Genomic DNA, 27,598 nt, shown 5'->3' with positions numbered 1-27,598 from the left:
ACCACTTATTAACTGTTAGCCAAGCAAGAAACTTTTCTGCACTCTGTTTCAGATAGTTAGGTAATAGGTAAAAAACGTGACAAGAAAAAGGCCAATTAATACTGCCAATTAGTCTTTTTCTGACAGTAGCATGCTTTTTCATACAGTGACTCAGCACATAACTACTCTGAACTTCAACAGTTTTTAATCAGTTTTGCTCTAAAAGGCATGGCTTGATTTGTGCTTCTAAATCACTTTATCAATCATTTGCAGGACTCCAAGAATACTTAAAAAAAAAAAAGTAGTTCATAGGACAAAAGGTTTGCCTATATTAACCTTCAACTCACCCCAACACCCACTTGTAACTCTTGCTTTCCACCACGGGAAGAAAATGTTAAGAGTTAAAAATAGGTCTATACAAAGGTTGAGCAACTTCTTTTTCAAAAGTATTACCTTGGAACAATGACACTAGAGCTAGAGTTTCTCTTTTCCAGAAATAATGAGAAGAGGCAGAAACCCTGGTACCCTCTCCTTCTGCCCTAAAGATCTGAGTCCCAGAGTTTATTTGTTGAAACTGGTTATCTACTGCTTGAAACCTAAGCAGAATGCATCAGCATTTTGGGACCACCTGGGACCAAGGGGAGCTGGGGATTTTCCAACTCATGTGTAATATTATTCATTGCTATTTACATAATGAGAATAAATGTTTTTCCTAAGATAGCATTTCCCTTCAGTATCTTCAGACCACCAGTAAGAGAGGGAGACACAGAAATTCTATTACATTAATAGTCTCTGTTTTTAAAGCTTTGGCATTTATTAACTAGTGGGAGCTGTTTATTGGGTCATAAACTTTACTAATGGGGATATTATCTCTGAATTATAAATCTCCTTCAGTATATGGCTTAGTTATAAAATGAATAATTATTTAAAGTGTCTGTATGGCTGTAATGGATCATGTTTATCGGCATAATTCCTATAATGACCATTTTATTGTTAATTGTGAGCTTGAACCAGAAACCACCAGGGCAGGAACACAGATCCATGACATAGGATGAATGGTTGTCACCCCATGAACTCAGGCACACTATCATTGGTTTACTTCCTTTTCTTCCTGCTTCTCAGTCTGCACAAGGGCTAAATTATCTATACAGTCAAACAAGGGGAAGATAACTAAGTGAAGAGTTGAATAGGTAGGTGACAGATGTGTCAGCTTGAAAACCTAGAGTCAAGTGTCATCCCTTCTAAAAGCTTGTTCTCTGGGAAGTAGAAAAACCTTAAAATGACAAAGTAGGTTGGCATTGTTGGTTACCTTTTTAAGAAACTGGGACAAAAATCAAGCGATCAAAATAAAAGTTTTATGGGCCTACTGTTCTAGAATCTAACTTGTGAATACTAGTTTAATACATTGCTCTATGGGACCAATTTTAATGGTGCACATAGAATTGTCTTTGTTTTATGGAGAGAAGTAATTTACTGGCTAGTTTTGATTAAAAGATAATGAAAGAGCCATTGCTGTGAAGCAAACTGGGCTATGTAAGTAGAAGCAAACTTGTTTGGGGACAAGGGAATGCTCCAAGTGTAGAATGAAAAAGAAGGGAGGGGACCCTAAAATGTCCTTGACTACACTTCTTCTCAGAATGACTCGTACCAGCACAGTGCTTTATTGATAATCTCCCACTGCCTTTGATACATATACATTTATGATATTTAGCACCCAGTACTGGCGACTGCCATGACATAGGGAAGACTTCTGGACACTGAAGCTCCACTGTGATAGGTTGTAATCAGATATACACTGTATGACAAGAGTTTGGCTGTGTGTGGCGAAAATTCAAACCAGGGAAATGCAGGAGAGAGTCATTGTAATTTTCCACTACTTAATCCTTTGAGCTAGACTTTGAGAGGCTGGTAGTAAGTACATAAAATGAAGCAAAACAAACCCCAAAACCTACCACAATTATGTCCCTAAACACTTTAGGAATAACAAATTTTTGGCCATGCTCTAATTATATACGCATGCATATATTCCTAAGCTAAGAAGTGAGTTTAGATATTAAAATACTAAAAATATAAACACAGCATATGTTTTAATTTCTCTCCTGAATGTGTGTGCACATGTGCGTATGTGTTGGCAGAAAGAAGGTTCTTTTTCCCCCATAACTTCACTAACTTCAGAAAATAAAAACACTCACTCTAGAGAGGTTTGAGAATTATTTTGATGGGTACATTGCTACAAAACTTAATTATGTAAGTAATAAACATGTGTCAAAAGGATTTCAAAAATCCTTAACAAAATCACAACTTATTGCTCTGATATAATTTGATTTTATATTGTCGTGCATAGCTGTCAAAAGTCATTTTCTTTTCACATTGCAATGAATCAAATTATATTAGATGGAAATTGTTGTAAGATTATTTGGCATTCATAAATAATACATACAATAAAATGGTGAACAATGTTTTAAATGGTATTTTTAATAGTGCTGGTACATCAGCAATATAACAAGCTGTTCTGAGGAACTACCATGACAAAAAATTAATTGTGGTTTATGGATTTCCATTTAATACAAACTTTGTTTCTTATTTTTGTTTGTTTTTAATGAAATTGTATCTATTAAAATAAACATGGCATAATGAGAACAGTAAATCAAAGAGGGTTGATCAAAACCTTCATGGCATGTTCTCCTCTAAGCCATACACATCCACCAAAAAGTCTAAGTACCTAACGTACTTCACAGGAATAGGTGATGGCATTCCCACCCAAACGTCTTCGCATTTCTGGAAAGAAAACAAACATGAACACAATTATAGTCACATTTCAACATCCAGTTTTGAAAATTCAGTGCTACATTTTTTTTTTTACTCTTTAAATAAACTTCTGTTGAAGTTGTTTCTGGGTTGGAGAGATGGATGTCTCAGTGGGAAATAGCATTTACTGCTCTTGCAGAGGACCTGGGTTTGGTTCCCAGGATATACACATAGTAGCTCACAATTGCCCATAACTCTAGCAGGTGACCTAACACTGTATTTTGACTTTCATGGGCTCCTAATATACAGACACAGACACATGCATGCATGCACACGCACACACGCACACAGGCACGAATGCACACACAAACATAAAGTATTCATCTAAAAGAAAAGAGTAGAGCTTTCTACATTCAACTTTGGTATCAGAAGGACTTTGAGGAAGAACATAGTCTTGCTTTTGTTTGCTTCCTCCTTGTATTAAAATTGCATATCCCCAATCTTTATCATGTAACTTCCACTTCTTACGTGTAGAAGAAAGACAAAGAAATGATGAATTGATGAAAGAGGAGGAACAAGCAAATGCAGAAAGGTGGAAGGAGAAAGAAAAGAAGGAAGGAGAAAAGGAAGGTTTTCCTGTCCCTCTGAGAGAAACATGACCACACAAATGGCAGAGACTTTTGCATGGGAGGTCCATGTGCTGGTTCTAGAAGGACAGAAATGGAGACAACAAGGCCCAACTTATAATCATGAGCCACACCCAGCTGGCTGACCTACAGACCCATAGACAAGAAAAAAAAATCAATTTGTCTTGTGAAACACTAAAAGTCTGGGAGTAAGGCAGCATTAATGCAGTAGTTGACTTACACACACACACAGAGTACTGAGAACTTAAGTTTTTATATCCAACATAGTATTTCTACCAGCTGCTTGATTACCGTTTCTTCAATAAACCATTAAAAGTAGTAGGTTGTTCATTCTATCTTTAGATATATCTTATATACACTGGGATACTACAAAACAATGTTTTGTATCAACAATGCACTATACAAATGACAGTGGTCTCATAACATTATGATGGTACCAGGACTGGTGCTATATGCTTCTAATATCAAGGCCTGGGAGGCTAAGACAGGTAGATTATGAGTTTAAAGTTACCTAGTATTCCAGAGTAAGTTATAGGCTTGCCTGAGCTATATATAGTAATAGCTAAACGCAAACAAAATAGCTTTCTAATCCCATATTATCCTCAAAAATCTCCAAGAAAATTAAACAAATAACAAAACGTGAAAAATCACAATAGAGCTGATAAATACTTATAGTAGCCCAGTACTACTCTGGTTATCATGATGCCATGGCACAATATGCTACACACACACATACACACACACACACACACACACACACACACACACACACACACACACACACACACATATATATATATATATATATATATATATATATATATACACTGATGTAAGCAAACTACAACCCTTCTGCCAGGCAATAAAAAAATAAGACAACTATAATTCATATTTTAGAAAAGTTATTGAATTTGTATGTGTATGTGCACACACTTGCAAACACAAATCTATGGCATGTAATGCTTATAGAGGTCAGAAGACAACTTGTGAAAATCAGTTTCCTACTTCCATCCTGTGGTTTCTGAGTACTGAACTCAGGTTGTCAAGTCAGACCAGCATCAGCCCCATAATCCTGTGTTTACATGTTTTGACTTCATAATTTTCTCATGTTTGGTTTTGTGCTGTTTTATTCATTGTGGTCCTAGAACAACAGTGTAAACATGTGTGTGTGTGTGTGTGTGTGTGTGTCCAAGACTCGAAATGGTAGGAAAAGAAAAGGGGAAACGTTAGGGTTAAACTATATGCCCCCACAGAAAGATACGCTGACATTCTGATCCTCTACAGTTCAGAAGGTAACTGCAAATGCTCATAGGTGAGCTTATCAAGATGAAGTCATGCTGGTATGGGGTATAGGAAATATAAGAAAGCAGGATAGGAGTTTTTAGTTATTTTAAGTGAAGAAATGAGGATCAGAGGGAAAACCTAATCACAAACTTTATTTTATATGTTCATGGGGCATCAAGATAGAGTCTGTACTCAGCCCTAAATGGGACATCTATATCACATCCTCTCCCCATTATGGTACAGAGATCATTAAAGAAGAGGGGGTGGAAAGACTATAAGAATCAGAAGCAGTGGATGACAATAAGGATAATGGTGTTTTTCAGACATAGCAGGTATGCGTCAAGGCATAGTGATTATGACAGCAGACTCAAAACCTGTGAAAGCTCAAGCCAGACAAAACCCTAGCACGTAGAGGAGAGGTGGGAACAAAGTCTTTCTCCTAGCTGAGGAGCTATTAGCTTCTACTGGTAGCAAGGCAGTCAGTTTTCTTTAAGGGTATGGCTCTTGGTAGGTGGACTGTTCCAGTGGAAGGCCACATACATCAAATAATATATGGGCAATACAAATTGGAGGTTTTCAAAAGAAAAAGAAGACACACAGTTGGGTGGATAGGGATGTGTGATATTGGCAGAAGGAATGACGATGATTAAAATGTATTGTGTAAAATTCTCAAAGACCTGATAAAAATGGACATCAAAAAGAGAGAGGCTCTGGTAAATCCTAGAAATACAGTTTCATGTAGCATAGAGCTAGAGTTCAGGATGGTACAAAAAATTCCAGTGTCATTGAGATGTTGGTGATTTGTCAAGCTATAGCAATCAATAACACTAATATAGAATCCGAAGGACACCAAGTACTTGCATCTTTAACTAGGACACAAAATCTGAATCTAAGAGATGTGTTATAATTGTGAACTAGTCACAGATTTTTGCAGAGTTGTGCCTCATAAATACCTAGTACATCAGTAACAAGAAATATATTAGATACTTACTACATGATAACAACGATTAAGTGTTTGATATGAATTACATTATTTGTCATAGAAAATCCCTAACAGGTAGGTGTTACTATAATACCTGTCCACAGAAAAAGGAAACTGAGGCATATCATGAATTAATTTCTCTGCAACTAAATCACAAGTCAGCGGGGGAGGAGACTGAATGGTCTGCCCAGCAATGAAGCTCTAGAGCTAAGTTTATGTAGTGTGCTGTGTTCCATAAAATGGAGGGGCCTATTCATAAGCTTCTGGTTTGGATCTGACATCATGACATTTGGTCACTATTTTCATTAAGGAAGGGAGAAAACAATGAAGTTCTTTAAAAACTATTTTAATTAAGCATTGGGGAGGAGAAGTTATATGAGTGCAGGTGCCTTAGGAGGCCAGAAAACACTGGGACTCTTAGAGTTGTAGAGCCCAAACCACCAACTGGCAGTATGAAAGAAATTATGCTTCAGAGAGACAATGGCAATACAGATTTTAAAGGGTCTTCTGGATAGTCTATAACACATAGACCTTAGTAGTCATGGACCTTAGTGACATGTCCTTCCTTATACCAGCTATTAGGGAGTCACATGATAAACACAGAATTTTAATCAATGAAAGGTGAGCTCAATAAGTCATTCAACTCCAATATTCAACCCATCCTTAAAAGTTTTCTAAAATTTAAATTAATGTTAATATATATATTCAAAAGCATATTTCTTCGTGAGATTTTTAAATAAAAATTTAATACAAAAATAAAACATTATGCCACTCATACAGTTATGATGGGCTTATTATTCATGAAATATGTCAGTATCAATAATTCTCCCTCATCTTACCAGGCACAAAAAGGAGCTATGGTTTATGTTGCTTTTTAGCAGGGGATTATGACATAAATGCTACTAATCAAAGAGAAAAATGGTAGGAATTTATACTGAAATAATAACTCAAGAATTTGTATATGAGGACCATATTTATTTGCAACAGTCTAATAAGCAAAACAAAACTCAAATAAATAACCAGAATTCAAATGAGGGGTAATTTGAGGGAAGAAGGTAACAATAGTCCATTTCTTTCTTTGAACCCCAAGGCCCCTGCAGAGCTTTTCAGACTACTCTCATGCTGTGCTTTGTTTCAATTCAATACCAGTTCCCACCATCATTTCTTTTTTGCCTTTGTTACCAATCTCTAGGTTCCTGATTGGAGTGACTTCTGAGAAATTCCAGAGAGATATGTGTGGTACCCTATGGAGTAGAATTCATCCACTGCCACCCATCAATTTTAGGGATGTTGTCACAGGTATTATCTAAAAATGGACTAAGGAATCATATTTGGGATGGAAAGAGAATTGGATGCAGGGAGATTTTCAAACATCCAGGCAATGGGATTATGGATACCAATGAAACAGAAGAAGAGGTATCACCTTTATAATTTTGTTTACACGTTGGCACATGTCTGGTCCCTTTGTTGCTGTTGCTGTTGTTTGTTGTATGTTATGTTTTGTTTTTTTAAAGAAACAGGTTTGAGAGTATCTATAAAATCCCCAAATTATTAATGACCTATTGTTCTTTTGAATAAATCTGTAAGAATTCCAAATGTTAGGGAAGTTTTATGAAAATCTGGGTACTGAGTTAAAATATTGACTGTTTACTCCTTCTAAATTAGCTAGTAAAGGGAAACTACAGATAACAGTGTTTACAGCAGTAAGTTTTTGATGTGGATTGTTTCTTGCAGAGGATGGAAGCCTGGCCTTGCAGATGTTAAGAAAGTGCTCTACTGTAGAGCTAATCTCCCAGCCCAGGCATGCGAATTGAACAGGTGTGTAAGTGTATGCACATGGTAATCCTACAACAGAAAGAAGGATCATCCACAGATAATAATGCCTTCCATTCCAGATGAGGACATATCTGCTTATGTCTCTGTAAGACAGATTTCTGGTGGAACATGTTTGGAATCTTTTGTGTTATAAGCTCTGCCAGTGCCCCTTTTAGTCCACTCAAACTAGCTCACACCAGCCTGACTTCCAAACATATTTATTATTTGCCCCATGCTTCTTGTTGGCCTCTGAGGCTCACTTTGGCTGCACCTAGGGCAAGTACCAAGTCTCAGGGAATTATTTCCTTTCTTCTATGTTGAAGAGCAGCCATCAATCAATAAATGTCTAAAGGAGACTGGAGGATCAATACTATAGATTCCTTATACTTTGGCCAGTTTAATTCTGAGATACATGTTTCTGTGAGATCCTAGCATTTCCCAGAACCATTGAGCAGCATCTATCTCCCCATGTATCTAGTTTAATACTATACCGTTTAGTAATTACCTACTTCCTCTGCCACTGTTTCTAACCTCTTCTAGGCTTTGTAATTTCTTCCCCTCAACTATTTAACAGCAAAATCTTGTTTCCACCTTTGCCTCTAAAGGCAAAAAGTAGCTTTACAGTTATCAAAGTTAAGCACTTGTACATGAAAGTCACCAACAAATCTTGGAATAAAGCAACTTCCAGGCAAACTTAGGTGTGAGATGATGGCCGATCTGTACACACACACACACACACACACACACACACACACACACACACATATACCCCAGCCCCTGAAATGAGAAGAGATGTGAGATGATGGCCGATCTGTACACACACACACACACACACACACACACACACACACACACCCCAGCACCCTGAAATGAGAAAAGGTGTGAGATAATGGCTGATCTGTACACACACACACACACACACACACACACACACACACACACACACACCCCAGCACCCTGAAATGAGAAAAGGTGTGAGATAATGGCTGATCTGTACACACACACACACACACACACACACACACACACACACACGCGCGCGCACACACACACCAGCACCCTGAAATGAGAAGAGATGTGAGATGATGGCAACAGATGCAAACCCAGTGGGAATATCAAAGCTGTGTGTGAGCCAATAGGCCTTGGATTTATTTGCTTTGACATTTTTAAAAGGAAATTTAATTAGATTATGTCTTCTTCTAGCTTAAAATTTTCTTCTGTAGCACTGGTCATTAGATGCATGAGGGGTAAAGACTGGAAGCCAATTAAAGACCATGGTTCACTGCAATAGGGTTATTTTTATTCTCCCCAAATGGAAGGCTGATAGAGTCATATTAGTGATTTTTCTGTTATTCCCTCTACTCTTTTAGGAAGGAATCTTTTTTCTTTCCTTTTCAGAAAAGAGTATTTCTATAGGACATATCTACAAATACATAGAAGTTTTCCCTTTCTTTTTACTTTTCTTCCTTTTCTATGTATGTATGTGCGTATATATGTATGTATGCATGTATGTATGTGTGTATGTATGTATGTATGTATGTATCTATCTATCTATCTATCTATCTATCTACCTATCTTTCATCTCTCTTTCCTCCCCCCTCTGTCTTTTTCTTTCTTAGACTTTCTGCAGCCTTAGAGATAATCATATTAGGTATAAAACTACACATAAAAGCAATTAAATTTTAGCAAACCAAATGGAAGTTCAGTTTGAAAATACTAAATACTAAATACTTCTTGAGCTCATCAAGAACATCCTGAGAATAAAAGAAAAATTTTATAGGTGGAGTGGGATTCACATGTCTCCTTACATCTAGTGTTTCAGAGCTGCTTCCCTTTGGCTGAGCATCATCTGGATCTGAGCTGCACATGGGTATGGCTTCCAAGCAGGAATTCTTTCCTTAAAAATGCATTTCAGGTAAATGACGTTTTTAAAGAGACTTGAACTCTTTGTAAATATTAGTGATAGGTTTGCATATTACTTAAGTACATGTCAGTCAATGCTTTATATCATAACAGATCCCCCCAAATATCATTTTCTACTAGGCTACTGTTTGCTATTAGACAATTAGTTTGTGTTTGGTAGTTATTTTTAACATAATGAGAACAGATATTAACCCTGTATTTCAACTGTTAAATTTTACAAGTATTAGAAACAACTTTGAAAATGTTGCCAAAAAAGAGAGTGAAAAACATTGATTTGCTAGGCATTGTGGTGTATACCTTAAATCTCAGCACTTTGGAGGCAGAAGCTGGCTATGAGTTCGAGATCAGCCTAATGTGAATAGTGATATCCAGTATAATAACACTCTGACGAAAACCAAACAAAAGCCAGTTGGCACTACCCATGACAACATATTTCTTATTTTAGGAATGCCTGAGTCTTTGTTATCTACAAAATGAGAATTATACTTATCTAGCAAGGTTTGGGGGGCAATAAAATGTCATAAAAGGTGAGATAATGTATGGCAGTAGGAAGAGGTTTGGTACACCTTGAATATGTCTTTGGATACCCTACTTGTTAAGGAAGCTGTTAGTCTAGGTGATACTTTAGATCTGGCTAATGGGCTTGCTCTCCTAAGCAAAGTCCTTTATTATGACAGAGTGGACTGGATCATTGCCTATTTGCCCTTAAGACCTTTCATCCATTCTACTTTCTGCCCTGGGAAACAGTCACATGTAGACTACATCAAAGACATCCTGTGTCAAGGTGGGTTCTGCCAATGAGAAGTGTTGTCAGAGTCTGAGAATGTAAGTTAAGACAGAAATTAGAGTGTTCATTTCTTCTTTCTCCACTTGCTCTCTCTACTGGGCCATGGTTTGGTGGTATACATAGTGGGACAGTATTTAGATCCCTCTGTCTTCAGCTCTAGTTCTAGCTATCCTTCAGTAACACTGGATCTTCCATGCTTCTCTAGGCATGGTAAATAAAGCCTTTGTCCTCTTGCTAGCACCCAACTGTTTCTTTGCCTGTTTGATTCCCTTAACCCTATCTGAACTTCTGTCAATAGTTCCTAATGTTAAATCATTTTCACAACGATTGAGAACTGGCTAAATGGATCCTTCTGATTGCTGACTAGTGCTAACTACTAAATTCCTTGTTGGAACTCCTAGATGACCCATCTGTCCAATCCTATATCATGTGTACCCAGATACCTATTCAGTTTCTAGTTAACTATATGATCCTTATCCTTAGCCTCTGTCCTCTCTCTCTCTCTGTACACACCATGCACTAAAGTCAATCAGGCTATAATAAAGAACTGTTTCAAACTCCTATCCAAAATGTCACTGTGATGGCTAGTGTTAGTCAACAACCTTATGGAAATTAGAGTCACCTAGGCAATGTGCCCCTCAGCATGTCTATGGTGGAAATTTGACTACTTTAACTAAGGTGGGAAATTTGCTGATATTCCCTATATAGGGTCTTAGTTCTATATAAGTGTGTGTGGGGGGAGAAAGAGTGGAGCTAGGTAGAAATATGTGATCATCAATCTGCTTTTAACTGTAGATGTCATAAGACTAGCTGTTTCAAGCACCTTCTGCCTTTATTTCCTCTATAATCCAGAATAACCTCATTCTTATTGAAACTGCTTTCATCAGAATATTTTGTTATAATATCAGGAGAATGTAAGACATCATATCAGTTAACAATGATACAGATATTTAAGGCCTGTTCAGCTTTCTTGTAGGGATGAGATTATGCTGAGGAAAACATTCAACTCAGGATAGGAACTATCTAGATTCTGAATGGTGGCAATACTGAAAACCTCCTGAGAGCTAGTCACATCATTGCTGAAAGTTATTGAAAGCCATCTAACTGGTCATCTCCTGTACTAGAGAAAGTGGGCAGTTTTCTGACCTTGGGAGTCCATCCAGACCCTACTCCCACACAGATGCTTAGCTTGCCATTCCTGGACTTTAACCACATCATTCCAAACTCAGTGCTAAGACAGAGCCCCATTTTATGAACAATAGGAGGACCTAATACTTAAGCCTTTGCTGCTGCTACAAGAACATTCCCATATATATCAACTTATTCCTCTCAACAACCTTAATGAAAGAAATACTTTAACACCTTTAAAAAAAGAATGGGAAAAGTTTGAGAAATGTGTACACTGTCACTGAGTTGACTGGAAAAATGGTTTGACCTAAAGTCTATAACACTGCACTTTTGATACTATCTAAAGTCCTTTAGGTCCAGGGCTCAGAAATGGTACCAGGGGACAGAGATGGTAGATGATAACATTGTGGAAGTGTAACTACTGAATACTTTTAGCCTTCCCATACAGGGTGGTGATTCTTCTGTAGGCGATGAAATCAACATAATGACTTGAGAACAACATTCAAACAGGAGAAAATAAGAGCTGAGGGAGGGAGAAGAAAAAAGTAAAGTGGGTGTGGAGAAAATAAGAAAGAGTAAAGCGAAGTTGGGGGAAGAGAAAGTAAGAAAGGTAAAGATGTTGTTCCATATGTAGTTAAATTAGTAATTTTCCATCAAACTTTTGTTTCATTATAATGTGAATAGTGATTTGCGGAAAATGTTTTTCTTACTGTGTATTAAAGCACAAAGGGTGGTTAAATTTTATTCAAGCTCAATGGTTATTAGGAAAATAATAATTAAAGTAACAAGATACCACATTTTCAGAAGCAAGAAATTGTAGAAACAATTTGAATGCCTATCAACAGGGAAATGACTGCTAAATTGTTTGTTACATAACCACACTATACTTATTGAAGAATGGCTTAGGTCTATGCATACTGAACTGGAGTAACTCTCCATAATGAAATAGGAAAAGCAGATCAATAAATATACGTGGTATGACCACATTTCTAAATCATCAATTCTGAAATGTCGAACAGTTAATTAGGTGATAGACTAGGAAAAGGAAGGGAAGAAAGAGAAACAGAAAGCAAGGAAAAGAACAATAAAAGTTGTCAATCAGTAAAAATAAGACATCATTCAGAGTTCCTTAGGGAAAAGAATATTTTCACAACCAGAGTAAATGACAAATAATTTAATAAAGTACCTTATCCTTCAGTATTTAAAGTAAATAAGTTACTCATAATACAGAAATCTACATATGCTTAAGTCCTTTAGAATGGCACTTTACTTATGTAGAACCTATACACTCCTTCCACACACTTTCAATATTAAAAACATTGCTTACTGTTATGTGTATGAGTGCTTTGCCTGCATGAATGCATGTATGTGTGCCACATACAGGCTGGATATCCAGAGTGGTTATCAGAATATGAGTTAAAGATGGTTATATGTAGGTTTATGTTAAGGTGATACATGATTGGACAGTGGAGAGGTAGGTGGGGAAAGGCTGGAGGAGCAGAAGAGAGGAAGAAGAAAAGGAGATTGAGGGAGGAAGAAGATGGAATCTGACATGTATGTTTCTCTCTGAGAATCTCTAGCTATGATAAAGTTATTATGATTATTTCTAAGGGTTTCTATGGGTCTAATTTATCTCATGTAGATGGGCAGTTGATATCTTTGTCCACTGGTTGTAAGCTTATTGTATAAAGGACTTGTGGATTGAGAATTTAATATATAAACCTGTTTGATAAATTAATGGATGTAGAGTCATGTTTGTAACAGGTAGCGGAGGGAAGTGAGTTAAATCAAAACACTGGGGAAGCTATAGGCTACCAGGGACAGAAGCAGCAGGGGTGGTGGAGTGAACTGTGCCTGAGTTCTTAGAGGCAGCATGGAGTGCCAAGTTATAAGTTCCCCACAGTGCCAGATGGCCCCGCGGGAGCTGGCACTAGGACAACACTTTTTAATATTTACTACAATAGTTATGGACCAATGGGTAGGTGCTGAGACCTGAAGTTGGATCTTCTCAAGAGCCACAAGTGCTCATAACTGTTGAGCCATCTCTCCAGCCCTCTTTCATATACTTTATATCACCTCTAGATATCTTGTACCTAACAAAATGTATATATTATGAAAATACCATTGTATTACATTTAGGAAACAATGGCAAAGAGAAAAGTATAAGCAAATGATCAGGGTAGACACAATTTTTTTCTTGATTATTTTTCAGGTGTGATTGGTTGGGGCCATAGGGATAGAATCTGCAGGTATAGGGGATGGGCAGTATTCACAATGTTGTAGGATGAATTGGGGGAGGTGAGGGTGAGAAAACAGTAGATCTTCCCTTTCCCAGTGACTGCTAATAACAAAGAGTTAGTGCAACCCCCTGGGTCTGAATGAAGAAGCACGTGGGGCAGTTACTGGAACCTAGATCTCAGTTATATGAAACTCTGAGCAGATACTATGCACTTAGTGGATGTGACTGGCATAGAGGAAGATGGTTTTTCCCATCTCATTCCCTTCTCTTTCTATCCAATATATCTCTCTCACTATGCAGCTAAAGATGCTTCAGGGCTAGGGAGGCAATTAATTGATATAAGCTACAAAGGTCAGGACTAGGAATGACCAAGCAGGCTCAGAACAATGAAAGCTGTCTTAATGAGACAAGTGTATCATAGTTGACACTGAATAGAAGACTATTTTATGGAAAGGTAGAATACTGACCACACCCTCTTTTGTACCAGGGCAAATGTCAGTACTGATTTCCTTCTCTTATGGTATCTTAGACTTTGATTAATTGCTTTAATATCCCCAACAATATATCAAAAAGACAAATTTTCTTTCTATGGTAGTGAGATGGTGTATCAAAGGTACTAAGGAACAAACTCAGGGCCTTGTGTTTTCTAAACACCTATACTGCCATTGAGCTATACCCTCAGCCAATATTTTTCCTGTTTGTTCTTTGCAGTAGCACAGATCTGACTTAAAATTATGGCTGTACCATATACTCGCTGTTTCCTAACTTCTTTGCCTCTAAAATAGAAATGAAAGTATCTACCACCTCAAGTTTCTAGAAGGAAGAGACAAGCTAAGAGCTTTTAAGATTTCTGACTAGTGGTTGGTATATAGTAATGGGACACTAAGAACTTCCTAGTGGGGCTACCTGACAATGAGACATCAAAGAACTTCACAATCGAACTCCACCCCACCCCCTACAACCTCCCCCTCCCACCACAACACACACAGCTCCATGAAAAGGGCAAACGATGCTCCTGAGGAAGGTATTGATAAAGGTGATAGAGAATAACTACAGGTTGTGATTGGTTGAGGTCAAGAAATAGGATATGACAGAGATTGAGTTTCCAATTCTATAAAAGGGACCATTGTTTGACATATCCTATATAGCCTTGCCCCTAAAATGGCCTGTATCTTTAATTTTTCAAAACCTATTTTTAATGATGGTTCTTAAACATTTTAACCTCCCTTCTAGCCCATCACCCACCAGAGGCACTGGGAAAGAAAGAATACGAGGGGAGTGGATCTGTTTAGAAATAGTTCTTTGGAAGGGAACCCATCTGTGTTGTCTGGAAATCACAAGCACTTCACAGATATACTAGCAGTCTAGCTCAGCAGAGCTAGGATAGCAAACATGAATCAGCAGTGGTAGTATGACCTAGCAGAAACAGCCAGGCCTCAGCCTTGGCAAGAGTGAGCAGGAGAAACTAAGGCCAACAGGAAGTCTGGGAAACGTTCTCTGCTGTGCCTCTCTCAGTGGAGCGAAGATCAGCAAAGACTTGAGATAACAATCATTGTACAGCTAGCTCTATAACCAAGCCAAACTCAACCTCCAGTCACTGTCCACTGACTCCTTTTGTTTTCAAGGTTTTTAAAAATTGGATATATTTTATTTACATTTCAAATGTTATCCCCATTCCCAGAATCCCCTCCATATCCTCTATCCCATTACCCCTCCCCTGCTACTATGAGGATGGTCATCCACCCACTCACCCCCTGATGCCTCCCTCATTGAATCCTTTTTATACTTCCTCCAAATACCACATGTCCTCCATGGGTCCTGCCTCAGGATGTGCATGTCTCAACTAACATCACTCTGCCAATCAGCCTGAGTCTGCAGAAGTGGCAAGAAGCTGCAGCACGCCACCAGAAAACGTTTGGTGGGTTTCTATCTATGGAGTCCTGACAAATGGAGCTCAACTATGCAGTGTAAGGTGGAGCAATACATGTGTGTTGTTAGTAAAGAATCCCTCATCACATGTCCTTTCACATGCTTGCTTCAGCAGAACATATTCTCTCCTGTGTCTGCTTCAGTGAAACATTCCTTCATGAGTCTGCCTTAGTCTTTCACCTGTGACCACTTCAGGAAAACACCCCTTCATGTGTTTACCCCAGCAAAACACCAACCAGCATAACTGACTTTCCAAAAAAAAAAAAAAAAACCTTAAGTTTCCACTTCACACCTGATGGTACACCTTACAACAATTTAAAATGTAGTTAGAATGCTTGTCTGTCTAGCATGGGACTAGATTTCTCAGCCTTGAGTGTGTTCTCAAGTACTGCAAAATGTAGCAAACAATTGAAAAAAAAAATTAAGGAGCCAGGTGTGTGTGGTGGTGTATGGCTATAATGCTAGCACAAAGCTTGGAGATCAGGAGTTCAAGGCCATTCTCAGCTACTTATTGAACCTACATGGCATGGCAGCCTGTTTTATTTATTTTTTAAGTAATGAAGGCATTGTAAATGCTAATTGCCATCATTTGATTATTGTAAACATATTTAAAATTCCCAGACTATGTTGCATAAATGTGTGTAATTAAAATAAGTTTAAAACCAGAAATATAGATATTTGTTAGTGGTCTCCAGTCCTTCCAGAATACTATTCAAAGCTCATCTACCTCTAACAGCATCTCCAACCTCATTCTTCTCTAGTCTTCCTCATAAGCCTTTACTCCAGCCACAGGCGTTTCTCCAGGGCTATGCTGGGACATGTCTCAGACCACTCCTTTAAGGATGCCTTTGCACACCACCATGCCATCTTACTATCCTACCTTACTAACTGTCTATCTCTGAAAGGTCAAATGAAACCTCCTCAAGGGGATGTGGTATTCCTTGTTTTGAATTAGAAGTAGGTACTTTCTTTCCAAAGCATCCCATGCAGGCTCTATCAAGTCAAACTCTAAACATGAGTGTACTGATTTCATAACAGGGAGAGGCTTCTTCAAAGGGAGTAATATTATCATTGAATGCCAGACCAAAGCAGAGAATGTGCTGAGAGTGGATCCTTCACTTATCAAAATGTTATATCTACACGTGGATGAGGTTTGAAATTTAATCCTCCTAATATTGCTCAGATAAGCAAGTGTATTTAACAGGCAGATTTTAACCCCACCTCTCTTGGCCAATACAGTCCCCCAACCAACTGGAAGTTCTAAGGTTTTCCCTGATACTCCTGAGAAGCTATATGCTTGTGAGGCCTATTACCAGAGGCACTAGACAAGCTCAGGCCAGAACGAGTTAGTCAGCAGAGACAGAATAAATGTTGTTTTCTGGGATTATCAACTACATGACTTATCAAGTTTTCCCTAAAAAATAAATTTCTGGAGCATGTTAAAATACAAACTACTACCTGTCCACCCTCTCCTCAAAGACAAAGATATCTTAAAGAATGCAGATAAATCCACAATGCTAAATGCCTCCATCTGATCACATAAACTTTGATTTTCCTAACCAAGCATTTTGCCTATTGAACTTAGATTGGCTCCAGTGTAAAATGTGAATCCACATACTCTAGTGTTTCATACAGTGTAAACCTGCACACAAAGCCACAGATATACTAAGGGTTATTGACATTGACACCATTTGAGATTTGCTGTTATAGATTATAATTATATTACCAAAATCCCTTGATAAGATATTATCTATTTATAAGTGTAGAATACCATCCCATTTTCTATATAATTGGATGTAACTGGGGCTAAAAGCGATTCAACTGCAAGAACAAAGTTCTGTTCTTCTAAAGCTATGTTTGCTCAGCATAGAAAGTAAATTAGCTTTCAACAGAAATACCCAGAAAAATGTTCTTTCCAAGAACAGTGAGGTTGCTACTACATGCCATTGGTAGACATTTTAAAGATACAGAATCTTAAAAAATATAAGGGAAGTAGCCATAGCTTATTTCTAAAATAAACATTCAATTTACCTCTTTAAGGTATGGTGGGGATTGCAAATCAGGTGTCGGATTCATTCTCCAGTTCAGGAGGGAGAAAAATATCCCATAATTTATTTGTTGGTCTTTGTCTTCAAACCTGAAAGCATATAATTTGATTCAGTCTCCAGAATATATGACCACAATGACAGCTTAACTTTTACCTTAAAACATATTATCACTCATGCTTCAGTAGCTGATTTATCATTATTTATTATTAGCTGATTATCTACTTCCAATCTACCCAGCACATATATTCTTTAAAAACAGGAATCTCATCTATCTAATTTTCCAGTGGTAGTAGTTGGTAGAAGTTCAATAAACATTTGATGTCATGCCAAATTTTGGTAGCTAAGAACACCACTACATTTTCTTAAGAATATTTGAAGGGCTTTTTATTTTAGTGGTTGATACATGTCAATAAAATGAAGCTATCTTGGGCTGGAAAGATGGCTCAGGAGTTAAGAGCACTGACTACTCTTCCAGAGGTCCTGATTCAATTCTCAGCAACTACAGAGTATCTTACAATCATCTGTAATGGGATCCGACATTCTCTTCTGGTATGTCTGAAGGCAGCTACAGTGTACTCATATACGTACAGCAAAGAAATATTAAAAAAAAAAATGAAGCCCTCTTGTGGTTCTTAAATTACATACTGTTTAAATGTTTAAGACTAATTTTGACTATTACTAGGTTTTTAAGAAAAGTAAAAGGTATCTTTGTCACTTATTATGTAGCCATTAAAAGGGGTTATTTAGATCCATGTTAGAGGTAACAAAAATATATTCTTGACATAGAGTGTAAAAAGGGTTATAAAATAGTATTGCAGTTTTTAAGCTCCTTCTTTTGTTTTTATTATTTTAATTTTATGTGTATATGTGCTGCCTGAATCGATGGGTATGTGCATGTGAGTACAGTGTCCATGGAGGCCAAAAGAAGGCATCAGATGCCCTAGAGCTGAAGTTTCTGGCAGTTGTGATCTACCTGATGTGGGTGCTAGGAAGCAAATCTTGTTGCAAGAGTATTACATGCACACTTACAATCACTTAACGATCTCCCATACACACAGATCTTATTCTGCTTTAGGTTTATATTTATATAAAAGCAATAGAGACAATGGTCACAGTTTACTGCTATAATAAGAAAACCCTCTCTAGAAAGTCAAATGATTTTGCCTTATTATGACTAATCTGTATCATCTGAATTGATTTCAATTTATAATCAGAAAAACAAGCCATTTTTTTCACTTGGAACAAAAGAGAACAAATTATTAATATGTACCGAAAAATTAGGTCAAAACCAATGAATCGTAAAATTATGGATTCTGGTTTTAAAGTCATTTTTAACTTTACATAACGAAATTTTGATCAGAAAGATAATTTCAACATAATTGTTGCAATGACCCAAATAGTGCTTAACGACTTCTCAATGTACCTCAAGATAGTTTTCCTAAATTTGGCAACATCTTGCCAAATTTTAAAGTGAATTATTTATTAACCTCATTACACCAATATTTAAGGAAATGATAAAGTTATGATAAAGATATCAGTCTAAGCACACTGCTCCAGGGTTCTACTCTTAAAAAAAATAACATGTGCACAAGTAATCAAAAGATGTTTTTCTTTTCTTTCAAAGTGTTAAGAAAATAATCGCTCATATTTACAAATTCATAAAAATATCATAGCACCCAAATATTACAAGCTGAAGTAATATAGATTCATCCATCTAAACAGAACAGAATAAACAGCATGAGTCGAACACAGGAAAGGGAATTCTGTAATTCTTTGTGTACATTTTCTTTGGCCAAGAACTCTGGGATCCCACTCTAACATGTTGCCCCCTACCACTGTTTATCCTGTGAGTTTTGGCTCACTCATCATTTCAACTCTTTTAAAGGACATCTCTGTTTATGAGCATATTTATAGTCAAAATATGGGACCATTATGTCTTTTATTTGTATATATTTCTGGGGAACTATTAAAACTCAATTAAAAATGTTTGGTGAAAAGTGTTCCATTACAGAGAGCCTTGAAGAAAACATTTAATAGACTGAGTGGGACCTGAAGTCAGAGAAAAAGACCATACTGAATCTTTTGACTTTTACGAAAAATATACAACCTACTGGACTATAAGGTCTTATAAGATCTATAACATTTTGGATGATCAGGTCTCTTTGCAATACCTACACAGAAACTTAAGCAGCAATGTGATAGTAACAGGAGGTGAAATGTAAGGCAAAGCCTTTCGGAAACTAGGTCACAAGAATATGTCACAGTTGCATGCTGGTGACATCAGCACCCAGAAGGTGGATAGAGGTGATAGAGTTATGAGTCTGAGGCAAGCTGGGGCTCTATAGTTATACCCTGTCACAAACTACCAGAAATAAACAAGAATACAGAATAGTAGTAAAGAGAATGCAGAGAAATTCCTTGCCCTTTCTGCCATGTGCGGGCACAGCATGAAGGAGCCAGTCAAGAAGCAGGTGAGGACTCTCAACCAGAAAGTCAAAAGGTTGGCAATTTATTTTTTAGTTTCTTACTTGCCAGAACTCGAAAAAGCAGTTTTAATCTATGGCATATTCTTGGACGAAAATAGATCTTAATATCATTTTAAAGCTTATTCAAACAATCTAACTGCTATGAATAGAATACCGGGGTCACCATGGAAGTGACAGGGGGCAGTTAGTAATCACTCTCAAGTAGTCCAGGTGGTGGTTTAGACAAAAGTGCCAATAGTGAAGAACTGTCCATTCTAGAAGCCACTTTGCATGTATACTTCCTATAAGACTATATGTATATGTATGAGAACACACAGGCATGAGTGCATGTGTGTGTGAGCACACACACACACTCAGAAGCACATAGATACATGTATACACATACACATGCACACACAATAGTGGTAGAGGACATACATTTGGAAATGACTTGAAGGCTTCTGATTGAGCAACTAGGCCGGCAGGGCTGCAAGAGTGAGGCAAGACTAGCATTTGGTGTGTATTTCTGCCTGTGTAGGTGTGTAACTCATGTATGGGTACTGGTGGAGGCCAAAGGAAGATATGATGTTCTGGAACTTGAGTTATAAGGAGGTGTGAGCTCCCCAATATGAGTGTTAAAAAACAAACTCAGATCCTCTGGAATTGCTGCAAATACTCAAATTAAGTCATTTTTTGGGCTACACACACACACACACACACACACACACACACACACACACACACGGATAATTTAAAAATAGAGGCGATGAGTCTAAAGTTCAAGGCAGGGTTGCTTTGAAGATTTAAGATATGGTAGTCATTTGCCATATAGGTGATATTTTGAAAGTCCATGCCATTTTAAAAGACTGGGAAACAAAATGCCATCATCAATGAAGTAACTGTTCCTATTTGTTCTTAGAGAAGATAATGTAATTGTCAGGAAATTCCCACACCATGAATTCCAGAGGGCACTCATTCAATCCTAGACTTGAGAATTATTATATTTCACTAATTTGGTAACCAGTCAATAAAGTTCCCAACTAGGTCTAGGGTCACATTCAGCTTCACTTCTCACATGCACAATCTGAGTTGTCACATGAGTTAAAACTACCCAGCATATTACAAATGTACCTAACTTCCCCATTTCTTTCATTAACCTATCATCTCAAACCACTTTCGGCACTCACTAGGATTAGAGCAACAGTTTCCTACGTTGGCTGTCCTTCTATCTACTCTTATACTGTTGCAGTCCACCCTCCATCAGAGAACTTATTCTAAAATATAGAGCCATTCACTTAACTCCTTCCTTGAAATTTTCCAGTGGCTTCCCATTGCATGTAGAATACAACCTAAGATCTTTATCACAGTATACAAGAGATGACTTAATTTGGCCCCTCCTGACATCACAAACATTACTTGAAAACTCTCTCCCTGCTGGCCTTCTTTACCTTCTGCTCCTTTTGTCCATGTAAACTCAGTTCAAATAACTGCTTCCCTTAGGAAGAAGGTCTTTTCCAGAAGTGCATCTTAGCTGAACTGTTTGGCCTGAATTTGATTTGCATTGGAACCCCAAAAGGTAGTAAACATACTACACATACACACACTAAGTTCCACCATAAACTTGCAGAGTACCAGAAATAAAGAAAATATCTTCAGACCATACAGAGATAAAAATAATAATAGACTCATAATCAGGCTAACTTCTCTGTCATCGTCAAAATAGTAGTTTAGTTTGTTTTACTGACAAATTTGATAAGTCAAAATACAGTGGTACGTGTATGCTGTTCTATTAATTGCAGAAGTAGCTAAAAGGGCTTAACATGACTGCTAAATCAGCCAGAGTAAGGTTGTTTTTAAAACAAAAAGCCCCACTGATGGTTATGCTATACTGACTCTAAGCATGTATCAATTTTATACAAATAAAAATTTAAGGGCATTGAAAACAGATGAAGTGAGCTAAAGCATGCTTCTCCCAGTAGTAATGGTAGGAGGAACAGTCTTGGAAAGTTAGGGACACTCCTACTTGGGATCCTGTTACCTTGGAATTAGTCTCTCTGTGTTCTTTCCTGCTCCTAAATTCTGAGCATCGATTCTTCCTTGAACCACTGATGTGGTGAGAAGTTTTCATGCTATAGTTTGTTATTATAGTATATATTTCCATTCAATATTTATCATGTTTTCATAGAAGAATCGAAGGGGAAATCCAGAGATGAGGCCCTTTTGGCATTAAAACCAGGAGAGGTTGGAGAGGGAGAAAAGAAACAGATCAGAAATAGAGAAAGCTTCGAAAATCAGGGGAGTGAGGCCAAGCAGGTCACTCAGAACCAAAAAGCTGCTCCCAAAGGTTATTGATTCTGTCACTCATCAAGGAGACCTCTTAGTCTGATGACTAATGAAATTACTTGCCAAGTCTCAAACATTCTTTCAAAGGATTTTGGAAAAGCCTATGGACCTTATAGAAAAATAGATTACATTATATTATAACACCAGGCTTTCAATCCAAAACATGGTCCAAATTCTCCCCCTGAGTTCTCTACTTCACTCCTCATCAAAGAACATTTATTTGGTTTTGCTAAGAATGTGATCTATAGTCAAAGGATGGAGATTTGCTACTCAGGAAGAAACTCATTTGAAAGGGCTTTGAAGCCAGTTCCAAAGAAGAACTTTCTATGGCAACATTGTTGAAATCAGTGCATAGCCTTCCAGGGTGACTGCCCTAAAGGGCAAGGCTAATTCTGGCTTTTAAGTGTTTCTGTGCTTGTTAAAAAGTCAGCCTCCTTACATTTAAGTGCCAGCTCACACTGCTAAAGTGTTTTCCTAAAGCCTCCATAAATTCTTCTTTCCCTTTGATGCTCTAGCAATCCAACATTTCCTTCCCTACACAAACTAAGAGACATGTTTGTGGAGGAAGGGGGAGGGAAGGCAATCTCTCTCTAGTTCTTCTCTACATAATAAAGCCCCCCCCCAAACATGCCTCCTAAGGCCTTGCTAGGTGGGAGTTCTTAGAAGCAAGTCTAATGGGATGCTTGACTGATGTTCGTGCTCCTCTTCCCAAGAATGATGAATAGTTCCAAAGCTGCAGAAGCCAGCCACCCCCTCACTACTGGGAATAATGCTGTGCTGCTCTATTTTCACCCTCTACAGAGGTGGAAGGATTAGTGGGTCTGTATTTCTTTGAAGATGAACCTGCCCCTTCTTCTGCTATGCTGGCTACCTCACTGCTTAGGTCCAGAAGGGAGACAAAGGCGGTGAAGCCCCACTTTGACTCCCCGTCACGCTTGGTTTGTGTCCATTACCACAGAATCCAGAAAGAGTGCTCTGATGTCCCTGGTAGAAGTCTGTGATACTAGATGCACAAGGAAGGAGAAGCTCTGGGACACTGTGGTGGGTGCAGTTGATAAGATGTAAGTAACACTTAGGCTGACAGTAAGTAATTGGCTATTTCTAAGAAGCTCCATTTCTAAATAGAAAATTTAGAGGTGTCTGGTGAGGTGGGAAATGGCTAACAAATATGGACTATACAGACAGTCAATTCTCTGTTGATTGACTCTACATGATGTGGGATTCTTTTAGATTTTTTTTCAACCTCAAGTAACCCTGCATTTGAGCCTACAGAAAGGCACCGGGTGGCATATTTAACACAATAAGGATAAAGGAAAGGAGTGAAAGGGATAGAGGTAAGGGGGCAGCAGAAGAAAAAGTAAGAGAAAACACACACTCCTTTATAAAGCCCTCAAGAGTACACCGAATATTGTGAAGCAATGGCCACATGGCTCAATGCTTGCCTTTCAGCCTCACTGCCAGGTATTGCTTGGGGAAATTGCCTGAGACTTGAGCCCTGCCCCGGCAGGGCTAGACAAAGCATAATGAGATGATTTTAAAGCCCTGTTAACTTTTTCCATCTTAACTGATCTTTCTGGATGAGGTACTAGCTCTCTTGGGAGGCCAGTTCTAAAGCATTCCATGGGACCCAAAGCCAGCCATAAAAGACAAGCTTGTGGCAGGGTTGCTGGGAGAAGACTGCATTTGAATTCCCCATCTAGTTTCAGAAGGTCAAAATTAGAAGCCACCTTTTTTACTCTCTAGTTCTACAAAGAACACAAGATGGAATGACATAAGATTTCCTTCCTTCATTTGGGGTTTAAGAAGCAAAATATCATTCAGAATTACTGACGGACAGTCACATATAAACATAGATTCATGGAGGTTGAATAAATAAAGACCACATAGCTAGGGAGGAGTTCATTTGAATTTTAGAGTTAGGTATAGTGTATTCAAGACACATACAATATTTCAGCAAAGAACAAATCTCCAAGGCTTCAAAGATGCAGGGGTCAGAGTCCTATCTCTAAGAGCTTGAATAGAAGCAAGTGTTCAGTATTATATTGAGTTACAACTCTGTTTGGATTTCACCTTGGCATCAAACATCCTTTTTCAATGACTTTCCTCAGATCTCAAAGCTTGTACTTAATGAAATGATGAATAATGCCCATAATCAATTAAAATACAGCTTTTAACATGCTTGTCACCAAGTATTCTCAGATTCTTAACACTATGTCAATAGAGAGCATCACTACGGTTTGTTATTAATGGGCACTAGCCATCAATACATAGAGTTGAAGTCTAATACTCTGCATTAGTGAAATGAACTTGGGTGGTGATGAAGATGAATTCATACCAGCTCTTACAACACAAACTACTGAGGCCTGAATCAACTGCCAATAAGAAGACTGTTAAGTCTACACTGCATCTTTGGTTGTACTAATAAGGAAAAGGCCTAGCTGATTTTTAAGGACAAAGGGAATAAAACATAAGAGAAATGTTGCCACCAAACCTAAGTAAAAACGCCTAGGTAGCTGCCATTAGGTAAAAGGAAGAGCCCTATCCTACAGCCACTGTGCTTTTCATTTTTTGATCTGAATTCACATATCTCAGAAGCTACCCAGCCTCACCATAAGGCAGGTAATTGCCCCTGACCCTGGGTACAGTATACATGGAGCAAAAATAGCAAGCTCCGTGCCTGTCTCCCATGGGAGACTGCAGACGTCAAAGGGGGTTCTGGTTTAGCATGCCATGAGGAGGGCTATGCAGACCAGAGACTCTCATCAAGGCTCTGTAAAGTCTTGTGCAGTCTGTGGGGAACAATAAGAATGCAGAATATAAATGTAAGCTGCAGGCTGATGGGCCCATTAGGAATTAGGGCAGTCTTTGAAAGGAATCTGCGGAGATGACGCAAAACACCAAGCATGTGACCCAAATCATGGCAGGGCACATTGGATGGAGAGGGGAATGGGAATGAACCATTTTCTAATCTGATTAGTCTGAAGTTTTCCCTGAGTATGGAGAAGGGTCACTGCACAATTAGAAGCAAAGTTAAACTGAACATGGGCTGCTCAGCAGCAGAGAGGAATGACCTCCTCAGCTAAGCCAGGCTTGGAGGCAGTCATACAGAGATTAAGACAGATTCCAAAACAAGTTGAAGAATAGTCTTTTTTAATTTAATGTCAAATCATAAAGGCAAAGACAAAATAGTCTGCTGAGAGAATGGGAGGATGATGGGTTGATGGCCTTAGCATTGTGTAAGAACTCTGGGTCCTGCAGGGCCAGGCTCCCACATCACTGGGTTTTCCAGCAGAACTCATCCTTAAGCCCATCAAGAGATAATCTAATAAAGATCTGCAGTTTCCTGACTAGGAGACAGCTTAATGTATGAAAGGCATCCAGATCTAAGTATCACAAAACTGGGCTCCCAGCATAATAGAAAGTGGCTCCTTCCAGTTCAGTTTTGAGGGTCACCATATGAACTGTGACCTCTAGCTTAGCTTTGCTCCTAGTTTCCAGCCAAGAGATAGTACAAGGTGTTTCCCCATGCACCTGAGTAACTCATCAGAACTCAGACGGTGGACACACTGGGATGTAAACTGACAATTTTTAGGGAAGGGACTTGAGATTCGGACAGGTGAAAACTCTTCAATAAGATTGCACAGCCATAAATGGTTCAAAGAACTTAAGTGACAACATAAAATGCCCAAACTGGCAAGATTGGGTGGGCAGCTTGTTGCTTGTTTATAGGTGATAAATCAAAAATGTTACAAGTAGTTATCCACATGTGAATGGACCAAGGGTCAAGTCATAACTCTTTATTACTATGTAAGGAATGCAAAAAAAAAAAAAAAAAAAAAAAAAAAAAAAAAAAAAAAAGACAGAATTTAAAAAATTCTAGGAAAAAAAAAAAAAAACACTGCAAATACAAGAGAGGTCCTTGTGTTGCTATTTCCTTCTGGAGAAACAGCAAGAGAAAACCAAAAATAGTTGGAAGGTAGAAGATATATGTGCAAATGTTAGATGACCCATTTCTCTGGAGTGTTTGGGAGAAACTAGAGGCCTTAGGAACATGGTGACTATAGAGAATTTAGACTCCTAGGTTGTCTACTTTATTTTAGCTACTTTACATAAGGATGACCTACTTCCCCTCAACACTGCTACAAGCAAATAAAAGTGAATAGACCTAAACAAGTAAGCGATCAGAAAAGAAAAGGGAGGAATAAGTGGTGATGATTCTCTAGAGAATTCCTCTATGTCAGTTCATTAAACACATACATCTATCTGAATTGGCTTCCTCTAGATTCTGCTCCGAATAACTTAGTTCCTTAGCATAAGAACTATTTTTATCTTCCCTTTACTTTCACGTTTTAACTCAGATGAAGACTCTCCAGTATATACTTTTTGGAGAACACACTCCAACAAAAAGTTCTGAGCCAAGGATAGAGTAACTGATATTCCTATACACAAAAAGAAATAGCACAGGCATGTAAAAAGGGCAACACAAGGACAATTCTGCATCTAGAATATACTTAGTTGCTGTGTGTAAAAACAGACCTAGAACTGCAGTGATTGGTAGAAGATCATATGTGGGTCAGAATGAGACCTAATATGCTGGTTATTTGTAGACAATGATTCAAAACTATCAGAAACAAGGGGTGAGAACTGGAAGGTTCAATGGTCAGGGTCCAGATCTTCTTCTAGAATATTGTAACCTTGGGCAAATACCATCTTTCTCTAAACTTCAACATCTCATACACAAATAAGAGTGGTAATAGTTCTGTCCACTGTAAGTTGTTTTCCAAAAGTACATAAAATACTGCATCTAAACCAGTGATCATACCTGGTACAAAGGAAAAATTGTCAAAATAATCAAGATATGTGAGTCAGAGAGCAAGGGAACTTGGAATAATGGCATAGGAAGCATAAATGACAAAAGAAAAGTGTGACAGTATGGTGACAGTATCTTCTATGGCACCATCATGTGTTCTATTCCGGGCTCTAGAGAAAAAGGCAATGAGACAATCAAGTGTTCATAGTCCTAGGTCTTCTTACTACATGTCTTTAGACACCAGTCACTACTGATTTCAAAAGTCTGACCTAAATTTTATGGCAATATCATAACCAATAAAGGCATACATTTCACTTTGCCACAGGAACCCATGTACACATTAATGTTCAAAAGATGAAATAATATTTGCTAGCAGGCATCATAAAAATTAAATTCATGACTAAGTTTTCTTTCATAATACTTTTACAGAAGTAGGTTTTCAATGATAGGATCAAAACAGTCAAGGGCTAA

At 38.0% G+C, this 27,598-nt stretch overlaps 1 protein-coding gene across 1 annotated transcript in view; it reads right to left on the bottom strand.

The window, feature by feature from the left end:
- Positions 1-2,649: 2,649 nt before the first annotated feature.
- EFHC2 (EF-hand domain containing 2) overlaps positions 2,650-27,598 on the bottom strand; it is a gene marked incomplete at both ends in the record, with an annotated part of 180,032 nt that continues 155,083 nt past the window's right edge. The window contains 2 exons of the mRNA XM_080910521.1: positions 2,650-2,757; positions 17,493-17,598. Of these exons, the coding sequence (XP_080766647.1) occupies positions 2,650-2,757; positions 17,493-17,598 (214 nt within the window). The remainder of the gene's footprint in view (positions 2,758-17,492; positions 17,599-27,598) is intronic.

This window comes from Micromys minutus (genome assembly GCF_963924665.1).
Source record: "Micromys minutus genome assembly, chromosome: X".
NCBI classification, from domain to species: domain Eukaryota; kingdom Metazoa; phylum Chordata; class Mammalia; order Rodentia; family Muridae; genus Micromys; species Micromys minutus.
This window is presented reverse-complemented; position numbering and strand designations above follow the sequence as displayed.